The 13,424-nt window shown below is 41.6% G+C and overlaps 1 protein-coding gene across 3 annotated transcripts in view; it reads left to right on the forward strand.

The window, feature by feature from the left end:
* slc5a9 (solute carrier family 5 member 9) overlaps window positions 1-13,424 on the forward strand; it is an 85,355-nt gene that overhangs the window by 59,595 nt on the left and 12,336 nt on the right. For all 3 annotated transcript variants that reach the window (XM_020530822.2, XM_048602366.1, XM_048602367.1), the window contains 4 exons: window positions 254-361; window positions 4,173-4,323; window positions 7,601-7,769; window positions 11,013-11,228. In XM_020530822.2, coding sequence (XP_020386411.1) covers window positions 254-361; window positions 4,173-4,323; window positions 7,601-7,769; window positions 11,013-11,228 — 644 coding nt within the window. The remainder of the gene's footprint in view (window positions 1-253; window positions 362-4,172; window positions 4,324-7,600; window positions 7,770-11,012; window positions 11,229-13,424) is intronic.

Consider the following 13,424-nt stretch of genomic DNA (forward strand, 5'->3'; position numbering starts at 1 on the left):
CATCTGGGCCCTCGTGCACATGCGCCAACAGAAGCCATCTTTAAAGATACCAGATGCTGTGAACACACATTCCCGAGAGTAAACCCTATTCGGTAAGCTCTACGAAACCAGCAGAGTAGTGGATATCTCAGAAGTTTACAACACAAATAAGGTTGAAGGTAGGCTCTGTGGTTTTGAATTGTTTTTAAGAGTAAAGAAAACGCTCTTACCGACCATATTTCCTTCAATGTAAATTTAATTTGACCTTTTCCAGATCAGGTAGCTTGTGTGGATCCTAACGTGTGTGAATCTGTCTGTGGAGCCAGAGTCGGATGTTCAAACATAGCGTATCCCAAACTGGTGATGGAACTCATGCCTGTAGGTGTGTACTCATATCTTTTAATTCCAGAAATTCATATGTATGAATGTAGAGACTTGTTTAGTTGTTTCGTCATCCACTGCCTGGTGTTTCCACAGGCAAAGTTGTTGAAATCGTCAACTATTGTTATTAATTCATAATTGATATATTTTGTATCATCGTTCTGAAAGTTATTTTCTTCCACCAGGTTATGCACCACCACAGCAAGATGTCAATTTTCCAACAGAAGTCAGGCAGCCAAACCATGCAGTTCAGTCTGACTCTGTAGCTCACTGTTTTTTTATTGTTTACTCATGGGATGTGGGCATCGCTGGCTGGGCCAGCATTTATTTCCTGTCTCTAGTCACCCTTGAGAAGTTGGTGGTGAGTTGCCTTCTTGAACCGCTGCAGTCCATGTGCTGTAAGTTAACCCACAATGCCCTTATGGAGGGAATTCCAGGATTCTGACCCAGTGACACTAAAGGAATGGCAATATATTCCCAAGTCAGGATGGTAAGTGGCTCAGAGGGGAACTTGCAATTGGCACAGGATGACTTAACTTCCCTTTTTTCTCCAAGGCACGCTCTATTCAGACTTTTTCCACAAAAGTAGAATTTATAAAACCATTGGATTCCAAATGGAAAGACCTCTGCTATTTGGGCAATTTCAGTGGGTTCAGTTAACTTTCCGAAAACATCAAAATCAATAACATAAGCTTAATTGCCAGGAGTCAAACACTTAAATCAGAGATTTATTAGGATGAATTTTAACTACCCTGTGGAAATGTTTTGAACAAGTTATAAAATAGAGCTGGACAATTTCCACCTCTATTCCAGCCTGCAGCTATTTCACTCCTTGTTTTTTGGTGACTGTTGCATCAGATTAATCAGATTGGGCCCTTGGACATTTCTTCCAATGGACAGTGCTACTTCAAACTTATAAATGCTCAACACCCTGAGTTTAGCATTGATCAGACATTAACTGGATCAGCTATATAAATGCTGCTAGTACAAGAGTGGCCTAGAGGCTAGAAACTCAGTGGCTAATAACATTTCCTGACCTACTAAAGCTGTCCCACCATCTACAAGGTACAAGTCGGAAGTGTGATAGAATACAGTCCATTTTGCCTGGATGAATGCAACTCTAATACTCAAGAGGTTTGATACAATCTAGGACAAAGCAGTTGGCACCCCATTCACCACATTAATCTCTCTCTCCCACTGGTGACAGAGATAGCATTATGGACTATATGTGAGAATCACTGCAACATTTTACCAAGCTCAGTATAAGTAGCAAGTGATAGAACTGTGATGCCACAGCCAACAGATCATATCTAAGCTCTGCAATCCTGCCACATCCAGTCATGAATGGTAGTGGACGATTAACTTACTGAAACACGAGACTCCATAAATGTCCCCATCCTCAATGAAGGGGGAGTGCAGCACATCAGTGTAAAAGGCAAGGCATTTGCAACAATCTTCAGCGAGAAGTGACATTTGGATGATCCGTCTCAGCCTGCTTCAGAGATCTCCAACATCAGAGATGTAGTTTTCAGCCAATTCTATTCACTCCACGTAATAGCAAATGAAGAGCTGACAGCACTGGACACTATAAAGGCTATGGACCCTGCCAGTACTAAATAGTACTAAAGACATATGCTCCAGAACTTGCTGCACTCTTAGTCAAGCTGTTCCTGTATGGCTACAAAAACCAACATTTACCCAACAATGTGGACGTCTCTGCAGGAGTTCCTCAGGGTAGATAGTTTCTTAGCAACCTGTACAGAGATGTTATTATTACCTTTGGTATAGGTATGACTTGAACCTGGACCTCCTGATCTAGAGGTAGGGACACTACCACTGAAACACAGAAAGTCCCAGAGAGTTTTTCAGTATAGTGACCTAGGCCTAACCATTTTCATCTCAATGATGTTCACTCCATCCTAAAGTCAGAAGTGAGCAAGTTTACTGATGGTTGCACAATGTTCAGCACATCCATAATTCCTCAGAGACTGAGGCAGTCCATGTTCAAATGCAGCAAGACCTGAACAAAATCCAGACTTGGGTTGATAAGGGCAAACAGCATTCATACCACAAAAGTGCCGGGTGATGACCATTTCCAATAAGAGACAATCTAAACATCGGCACTTGACATTCAATGGCATTACCATCAATGAATCCCGAACATTGACATCGTGAGGGTTATCATTGATCAGAAGCCATTTAAATATTTTGAGTACAAGAGTAGGTCAGAGGCTAGGAATCCTGCAGTGAGTAACTCACCTCCTGACACCCTAAAGTCTATCCACCATCTATAAGGCACAAGTTAGGAGTATGGCGGAATACTCCCCATTTATTTAGATGTGTGCAGCTTCAACAACAACTGACAAGTTTGACAGGATCCTGGACAAAGCAGCCTGCTTAATTAGAATCGCATCCACATATATTCACTTCCTCCACCACTGCAACCAGTAGCCCAATAGCAATAAACATTTACAAGATGCACTGCAGAAATTAGAGAATTCAGAAAAGCCTCCTTATATATCATCTTCCAAACCCATAACAATCACAGTCCAGAAGAACATGGACAGTAGATACATGGGACAACTACAATCCCCAATTTAACTCCGAGCTAATTACCATCCTGACTTGGAAACGGGCCAAGGGGGGATCTTCAGTTTTTAATCATGAACCAAAAGAAAACTTAGTCATTCAGCACTCCCTTTAAAAATTCTAATCCCTCTTACTCATAAAGTTGTCATTCAAACACTCATTGGACTAAGGAAACTTGAAATGCACAGCTCTTAATCTTATCTAAATAAACATATATGCTTTGAAAAAGCTTTTCAAAGAAAAATCAGGTTTTACAAGGTAATAAAGATGTTGCTTACACAAAATGGCACTCCCCTATGCAGCGGATTAGATAAATCTCAGCTGAACTGAGTCCATTAGTAATTCTTGGAACTCAGCCAAGCATTCATAATTAGGCCATTTCGCAACTGCTTCAACTTAGGCTGGCTAAGCAAATTGCCAAACATCTGTATTTTTCCAGATGGTTCAATTATATCGACTTGGTTGAGTTCCAAGAAGGGCCATTAAACTCGTTCCAACAAGATTTTGTTTACACAGTTCCAAAGGAATCTACATTCTCAAGGGCAGTTAGGGATAGGCAGTAAATGCTCACCTAGTCAGTGAAGTCCACATTCCCTGAATGACTAAAAAAAAACCAACCAGTTGAGAGGTAATGGAAGGAGCTTGGACTGTACGTGGAGATATGGATGGGCGTGGGGCTTGCATGGGGCAGATCATGAAGGCAAGAGAACCTCTACAACTGGGCCAATGACCTAGTAAATGGAAGTTGAGCTTTCTAAACCTCTTGCTTTGCCATCCACTCACTTCTGTGGCCACTTCAGGCCCATCTCTGTTGAGGATGGACCCACCTCCAGCCCATTCACACCTCCCCATCATGAAAATAGATTGGGTGGGCTTCTCCCAGGGTGCAATCAGATCACGGGAATAGAAAAATTTGCCGACTCCCAACACACATCCCTGTGACAAAAATCTGGCCCTTTTGCTCTGGGCTGGTGGATTGCTCATTTTTGAGCGGATCATCTCTTAATGATAACAGTAATTATAGGATTTAATCACTTGCATTTCTTGGTAAGTGACTAATGAGATTATCACTGGCGTCAATTTACATTATAGAGATTTGTGGGTTTCAAGTCAGAAGTTCTGGTTGTTGGCTGCTGTTTCCCTTTCCCCCACATGTCCCTGCACCAAAAAAAAATTTGTCTTAAAAATGACTGCTTTTATTTTCTTTGTTTATTTTGAACCAGGCTTGAGGGGACTAATGATAGCAGTGTTGATGGCTGCTTTAATGAGTTCACTCACCTCAATCTTTAACAGCAGCAGCACACTCTTCACCATGGACATCTGGCAGAGATTTCGGTCAAATGCCACTGAACTGGAGCTGATGATTGTTGGCAGGTAGGTTCAGACTTCAACAAAAATGATTCAAAAGTTGGATTTACAGGGGAATATTAATAAGAATAAGAATCATCAACTTAGCAAACTGCTGAATGGTTGTGTGCTGTCTGTTTTGGGTGGCCCTTGATTCAGACAACCACACTTTTGCTGAGACTAAGAACGAGCTTCATTACTGTATTCAAAAAAAGGTCATGTGGAAGGGTCCCGGGGTGTGTTTGACACTTGTTAGACTTTTAACTTGTCACCCAGGAGTATACTTGACATTGACGATTGAGCACACATTATAGAAACCATTAGATTTTCATTTCCAGTGGAGGTAAGCCAAGTTTTCCTGCTGAAGGAGGAGTGTCGTGTTCTGGTTCAACTCTGATTTATTCTGAAACGTCTGCAGAGAGAGACTTCCTCTGGCAAACATTTATTGGTATAAGCTCTTCTTCCCTAAGTCATTTGTGCCCTCACTTTTCCCACTTGCACCACAGTGAGATGTATAGGCCCATCTCACCCTTGGGGCTGGAAGGTTCTTTACAAGCGTCCCTATACAACTATGCCATGCATTAATGGTATTGCATTTGCCAGGGTGATCAGGAGCCAATGTTACTTGTTTGGTTACCCTGATGTGGTAGAGAATGTGCAAAACTCACATGGGAATACTTGTACTAACCTCTGTGCCAATGTCCAGCTGAGCAGTGAGAGAGAAGCGGTTGAGCTCTATTTACCATCTTATTTTTAAAATTCACTCATGTGATGTGGACATCACTGACTGGGCCAGTATTTAAGCCTGTCCATTGCAAGGACAACAGGCTGACTGTGGAACACAGATTTGGGACCTGGCTGCTGCTCACCCATCTAGAGAGGAGGAAAATCTGGCCTGACACTGCATGCAACTGGCCAGCACTTAAGTAGTGCTAAGTCGTTGGGAGATAGCAAGAACTGCAGATGCTTGAGTCAGAGTCAATACAGTGTTAAGTTGGAGGAACACAGCAGGTCAGGCAGCATCAGAGGAGCAGGACAGTCGACGTTTCAGGTTTACACCCTTCATCAGGCATTCATTTCAAGAAAGTTAGAATATAAGAGATAGAGACATACAAGATGATCAGAGGATTAGATAGGGTGGACAGTGGGAGCCTTTTTCCTCGGATGGTGATGGCTAGCACGAGGGGACAAAGCTTTAAATTGAGGGGTGATAGATATAGGACAGATGTCAGAGGTAGGTTCTTTACTCAGAGAGTAGTAAGGGTGTGGAATGCCCTGCCTGCAAAAATAGTAGATTCGCCAACTTTAAGGGCATTTAAATGGTCATTGGATAAACATATGGATGATAATGGAATAGTTTAGGTTAGATGGGCTTCAGATTGGTTTTACAGATCAGCACAACATCGAGGGCCGAAGGGCCTGTACTGCGCTGTAATGTTCTATGTTCTATGTTCTAGCAGAGACGTACTGCTGAGGCTGGAAAAGGCTCTGATTCGACTGCATTTGGAATATTGTGAGCAGTTTTGGGCCCCATGTCTAAGGAAGGATGAACTGACATCAGAAGGCTTCCAGAGGAGACTTATCCTGGGAATGAAGAGCTTGTCAAATGAGGGGCAGTTGAGGACTTTGAGTCTGTACTCAATGGAGTTTCAAAGGATGATATGGGGGATTTTATTGAAACTTAACAGAATGCTGAGAGGCCTGGGTAGAGTGGACACGGCGAAGATGTTTCCATTAGTGGGAGAGACTAGGACCGGAGGGCACAGCCTCAGAGTGAATCGATGACACTTTAGAACTGAGATCAACTGTGCAACTCAATGCTGCAGAAGGCTGTGGAGGCGAAGTCATTGAGTTTATTTAAGACAGAGATCAATAGATTTTTGATTAGTAAGGGGATCAAAGGTTAAAGAGAGTAGGCAGGGGAACGGGATTGAGAACCATGTCAGCCATGATCAAATGGGAGAGCAGACTCAATGGGCCAAATGGCCTAATTCTGCTCCTATATTTTATTGTTTTATGATTAAGGTGTATAAGATTGAGGGGTGTGGGAAGACTAGATAGAAAACAGCTACTTCCTTTAGGTGAAGGATCAGTACCAAGAGGGAGTAATTTTAAGATGAAAAGCAGGAGGTTGAGAGTGGATTTGAGGAAACATTATTCACCCAGAGGGTGGTGAAAATCTGGAATACATTTTCTGGGATAGTAGTTGAGGTGGGAAACCTCACAACCTTTGTAAAGTACTAGGATGAGCACTTGAAATATTATTATATTCAAGGCTGTGGTCCAAGTGTTAGAAAGTGGCACTAGTATAAATTTATAGTATTTTAGTTGGTGCAGGGCCGAAGGGTCTCTTCTGCCCTGTATGATTCTGTGATCTGAAGCAGAATTTGCCTCCTTCCAAGTTAGCACAGCAATTAGTCACGTGCCTCTGTCCTTAACCACACTGTTTCTCCTGTTTAGCGTGTTTGTAGTTCTGCTAGGTTGGCATTACATTTTCAGGAATGCCTGATGCTACTCCCAGTGACAGCTTTTGTTCCCCAATTGGCATTAGTGACCAAAAGGAATTTTCTGACTGATGACAGCTTCATGGTTATGAACTGATTGGTATTCCAGATGCATTTAATTTAACTGAATAACTATCTTCTCAAGGACAATTGTGAATGGACAATATATATTGGCCTAACCAGCAGCGCCTACATTGTATGAACTAATAAATTAATAGAATTTGAATTCAAATTTCCAATATCTGTTCAAGCTAGCTTTTAGCCAGTCCTAATACTTCCTTTATTATCTTGGTATTCATTTTCCGCATGCTTTTTCTGTGAAGTGACCTTAATGTCTTTATTACTTGAAAACATTTATAAATGGGAAAGAGGTTTTTTCATATGTCTTTCATTCTGCTTAATATGATTGTTTAGAGATTCATGGAGAGTTATTTGTGCAACAGTCATACGAAAGGAAAGGAATGCATCTTTTATTTTTCAAAACTTCCAGAAATGCAGCAATGAAGAGCACTCATATTGTTTAATGTTTTTACTCCGCTGTTCTGCTTCCTCATAATAAAGAAAATCTCTTCAGTCTTTTCACCATTATTAAAATGTGTCCATAAATAAAGTAGGTAGTTGACGTACAGACCTGAATCAGTACAGAGATCTGTAGTAGTCATACAGGACCCCTGACCCGTGCAGAAGATGTGCCTGAATGTTTTCACATTATTTTTCATGGTTATCCCCCCCACCAGGGGAAATAAAGCATGTAATATTCTTTTCTCCTGCTTCTACATTAATTTCCTTTTCTTTGTCAGGATATTTGTTGTTTTCCTAGTTGTCATCAGTATATTGTGGATCCCCATTATTCAGACAGCTAACAGTGGCAAGCTCTTTGACTACATTCAGTCCATTACAAGTTACCTCGCACCACCAATCACTGCACTTTTCGTTATGGCAGTATTCTGGAAGAGAGTTAATGAGCAGGTAAGAACCCGTACCATATTTCGGGGATTCTTAGTGCTGTACCCAGTGACAGGTTTTATTTCCCAGTTGGGAATTTGTGACACAGTCGAATTGCTGTGACCATCTCACTGCTTTGTTACTTTCTGATACCAGTGTTATAATCCAAAATGTATTTATTTTGCCTGAATTCATATTCTCAATATCTCCTGAACCAAGCTTTTGGTCGCCCCTCTTAATGTTTCCTTTATTGGCTTGGAACACCAGGGGGTGAGAGCTGTTACAAATGCTGTTTTTTTTAATATTCTAATAATGGTCAGCCTGCTGAAGGTATCTTTAAATCTTTTACAGATTATATCTGTTAAAATGAATAAAGGCAAGGTGTTTACGAAAGATTGACTCAAAAAAAAAACAAGCTGTTCAATGGCACCTTTATGTCAGCAGAAAACTGAGGTTCTAAATCAGCAGTGGTTTCACCAAACTGTCTGGGTTATAACTTCATGGGTTCAGATACAAGTACAGGCATTATTGGAAGGATTTTTGATGGGTAGCTATTACTGTCAAGTTCCAATTCTGTTTTAATCTGATTCTCTAATTCTAGAATCAGGGAGCACAGTAGCAGGACCCTGGGTGGACCGTTTAAGACTGAGATGAGAAAAACTTTCTTCATTCAGATTGTCACGAACCTGTGGAATTCTCTACATAGAAAGCTGTGGAGGCCGAGTCACTGAATATATTAAAGAAAGAGATACATTTCTAGATTTTAATGCAATAATGGGTATGGGGTGAAAGTGGGAATATGACATTGAGATAGATGATTAGTATTGTTCTTTTGAATGATGGAACTGGTTCAAAGGGCTGAATGGCTTATTCCTGCTCCTAGTTTCTATGCTTTCAATGTTTCTGCAAGTACAGAAACTCCTGTGTGGGTTTCCTCCGGGTGTTCTACTTTCCTCCAACAGTCTAAAAATGTGCAGGTTCGGTGGATTGGCCATGCTAAATTGCCTATAGTGTCCAGGGATATGCAGGTTAGATGGATTAGCAACAGGAAAGGCAGGGATAGGATAGAGGGGGTGTGAGTCTGGTGGGATGCTGTTTGGAGAGTCGGTGTGGACTTGATGGGCCAAGTGTAGGGACTCTATGATTCTATGATACCTATGGGACAAGGAGAATGTTGGTTGATCAAATATTCAGGTTGATCAAAACGTCCACACAATCAATGTAAAAACACACAATAATGTAATGCAGGGGGTATACATATCACTGTTATACTTTATTTACAGCATAAATCACTTAAATAATAATGCACCTTTGCCTTAAATAAAAATTCCCCAGCAGAGAACCCTCTCATTCACACCCTCAACTGACTACTTGGTTATTGCAGAGATTGCAATAATATAAAAAATTTCAGGTATTTCAGGTATATTATTTCAGCAGGTTTATCGAGAGTGCCACTTCATAAGGTGCCAGTTTAAACAAAGTTTATTGTACATACTTTATGATAGCTGTCACTGACAAAAAGAAATGAAGGCCTGGTTGTTTTTTCTATCTGTCCTGACAACATTGAGCCTTACTGTGGTGACTCCATTATCACACCAATGGAGAACATGGATCTCTCAACCAGTTTCTCTTTGATGTATGTGCTGCCGAAGTGCACAGTGTCCAAAAGACATATCAGGCAGAATTTTACAGGCCCCTGCCAATGGGTTTGTAGGTGGGGATGCCAAGAAATATCCTGGGTGGCCTTCCCACCAAACTCCTGACTGTCCTGATGTGTCTGCAATGTTATGGGGAGCCTAGCAAGACCAAGGCTGGCCCACCCACCCTTGTCCAAGGTGAAGCACTTTAAGTGGGCCAATAACGGAACACCACCACATCTAAGTGCCCCTCCATGCCACCCATCGTCCTGACTTGGAAATATATCACAATTCCTTTACTGTCGCTGCATCAAAATCCAGGAATTCCCTCCTGAACGGATCCATCCACAGCACATGGTCTGCAGCAGTCCAATAAAGCCGCTCACCACCAGCTTCTCAAGGACAGCTACAGACAGACAATAAAATACTGACCAGCCCATAGCGCCCATATCCCATGAGTGGATAAAAAAAAACGACCACTTAGATTATATAGATTAGCTATTTTGTGGGTTATTGATAAACCAAATAATTGCACAGAGGCCAGTATCCTGTCACCAAGTCACCTTTCATTTACATGTGCACAGCTGTGACCAACCAGCTCAGAGTCAATCCCTGAAGCAAGGAGATCCTGAATTTCCTGTTTATACCTGTCAGCCAGGGCTCTCTGATTGACCCGGCTTAACAGCCCCAATCAAGGATCTCACAGTCAGTGGATCCACCTGGTTCCAACCACGACAGCCTAAACACAGACTTATGCTGCCATTAGGCTTTCTCCCACAGAATTATGTGAAGGATTCAATGTCTAATATAATATCTCCAGTGAAACAGTGCATTTACAACATTAGTACAGATAGCACGTAAAAGGATAAATACAATGACAGGAAAGTTCAGGAATTGGGTGGTACTAATAGGGGGTGTTGGGGATCTATCCTTCTAGCTCCTCAAATCCCTGTACTTCATCCTTCAGGGAAGGTGGGCTATATTAAGTGTCACTCAGTTAATAGGGCACCAGCAGCGTTACTGAGCTACAGTGCTGCTCGGTGTTGGACCTGCTGCTGACACAGCCCCCCACCCCAAGACCATGTATCAATGCTGGACGCATGGTCACAGGGGTGGGGAGGTTACAGGTAAGCAGGTCAGCAGTGAGAGCTGCCAGTGGCTCATTTGGCTTGTATTTCCCCATTACAAGATGTCCCCCAATCCCCCCTCACTCACTACAAGGTTAATACCAGCAGCAGCATGATGAGGCGAATTAACTAGCTGAGTCGGGCAAGAGGTATAAGGTGCCAAGGCCCCACCTGCTACCTTTCTGCCAAATTAAATGCACTGCCCACCACCACACTCACCCCAAGGGGATGGCATTCAATTTGCCCATTGATTTAAAATCCTTCATAAACCTATAAAACAGGAATATTTCTTTTTGGAATTGAAATAAATGAGTAGCACCATGGCAAGTTGTATATAGATGTACTCCTTGCTTACAATGGAACCATAAAAAGATTTATCATTTTCAGTACAGGTTGTTATAGTTATTTCCGTAGTGTAGTGAATGTGATAGTTAGATAACGAATTGACTTTGCTGAAAATAATCAGCAGTAAAAATAATGGAACGTGTTTGTTTATGTCACAGGGTGCTTTCTGGGGTCTTATGGCAGGACTGGCTGTGGGTCTAATTCGTATGATCATTGAGTTTGTTTATGAAGTTCCATCATGTGGTGACGAGGATAACAGACCTGACGTCCTCAAGAAAATGCATTACCTTTACTTTGCTTTGGTACTGTGTGGACTTACTGCGATTGTTATCGCTGTTGTCAGCCTACTGACTCCACCAATTAAGGAAGAAAATGTAAGTAATAGGTATTGACCATTTAATCGACCGTTTAAAGAAACTTTTTTTTTTAGTGTTACGTCTATGTAAAATTGGTCTTTTTGTCTGTGAAGAGTATTCCAAATTCTTGCCTCTTTAGTCGTTTCCATGGAAAACAGGAGCAGTGTTAGACCGTTCTGCCTTTCAAGGCTGCTCAACTATACAATATGATCATGGCTGAGCATCCAGCTCAGTAATCTGCTCCCACTTTCTTCTGATCCGTTTGATCCCAAACGCCCTAAGAACTATATCCCTTCCTTCTTGAAAACATTCAATGTTTTGGTCTCGACTGCTTTCTGTGACAGAGAATTCCACACGTTCATCTCTCTCTGGGTGAAGAAATTTCTCCTCATCTCAGTCTGAATCCCACTCCTTAAATGGTGACATCTGGTTCTGAACTCCGCATCTATCAAGAACATTCTTCCTGCATTTACATGTCTAGCCCTCTTAGAATTTTATATGAAGGCCAACATAGCATTTGCCTTCTTCACCGCCTGCTGCACTGCATACTTACTATCAACGACTGGTATACAAGGACACCCAGCTCTCATTGCACCTCCCCCTTTCTCAATCTGTCACCATTCAGATAATAATCTGCCTTCCTATTTTTGCTACCAGAGTGATTAATCTCACATTTATCGACATCAGACCTCATCTACAATGCATTTTCACACTCACTCAACTTGTCCAAATTACTGAAGCATCTCTGCATCCTCCTCACAGCATCTCTACCACCTTTTCCCAGCTGCTATCAGTTCTGAAGAAGAGTCATGGTCTTGAAACGTTAACTCTGCTTTCTCTCCACACATACTGCCAGACCCGTTGAGTTTCTCCAGCAATTCCTGTTTCTGTTTCAGAATTCCAGGATCCATAGTTCTTTGCTTTATTTTCCCATTTATCCCTATCTTTGTTTCCTGTCTGCCAACCAGCTCTCTGTCCATGTCAAAACACCAATCCCCAATCCCATGCACTTTAACTTTACATTCTAATCTCTTAGGTCGAGCCTCATCAAAAGCCTTGAAAATCCAAGTAAACTACATCCACTGTCTCCCCCTTATCAATGCTACAAGTCATATTGTCAACAAATTCCAGTTGATTTGTGAAGCATTATTCCCATTTTGTAAATCCTTGCTGACTCTGTCTGATGCTGTCACAATTTTATAAGTGCTCTGCTATTTTATACAAAGCTCTAGCATTTTCCTTGTTACCGATGTCAGGCTAACTAGTCTATAATTTGCACTGTGGCGATGTTTGAACTTTATCCTTGAATTCTTACCCATCTCCTTTATTTCTCATTCTGTCTTTTGAACAAAGAACAGTACAGCACAGAAACAGGCCCTTCGGCCCTCCAAGCCTGCGCCAACACATTTTACCCTTCCATATTAAAACTGTCTTCACTTTCAGGATCCATATCCCTCTAGTCCCTTCCTATTCATGTATTCATCCAGCTGCTTCTTGAATGTTGCTATTGTGTCTGCTTCCAACATCTCCTCTGGCAGCGCATTCCGGATACTCGCCACCCTTTTGTGTGAAAAGCTTGCCTCGGTCATCCTTTTTAAACTACGCCCCCACACCACACCTTGAAAATGTGTCCCCTAGCAATTGACCGCTCTACCCTGGGAAAAAGCCTCATGCTTTTCACTGTATCCATGCTATTCACAATCTTCTATCTTCAAACTTCTTCAAATTCAAACAATCTTCAAATCTTCAAACTTCTACCAAGTTGTCCCTCAACCTCCTGCATTCCAGTGAAAACAAACCCAGTCTATCCAACCTTTCCACATAACTGAAATTCCCCATACCAACAATATCCTTTTTTGCTTTTGACCTTGTTTACCTCTCTTCTGTCTCCCTGTATAGTTTGCATTCTCCTGCCACTTTAGTTTAAATCTTGTGTTTTATGCTTTTTTTAAAAAAGAATTTGGATTTAGTTTATTGTCCTAAAAATCTGTTTATGCAATTAGATATACAAATAAGGATGTTGCAAGTTTGTAGTCCAACTATTTCACATTCGACTGGTTTTTAATGCCTGACCCAGGAACCAGCTAACCATTATAACTTGATTGATCTCCTCTACCACATGTTTTAACCTTGGCCTGCATCATTTTGACCCTACAATTAGACTTTCGTATTAGAAGAGAGTAAATTCCCTTTTCATTGTTTTTAGATTTTCTG

The sequence above is a fragment of the Rhincodon typus genome, chromosome 10 (assembly GCF_021869965.1).
Source record: "Rhincodon typus isolate 14 chromosome 10, sRhiTyp1.1, whole genome shotgun sequence".
Classification (NCBI taxonomy): Eukaryota; Metazoa; Chordata; class Chondrichthyes; order Orectolobiformes; family Rhincodontidae; genus Rhincodon; species Rhincodon typus.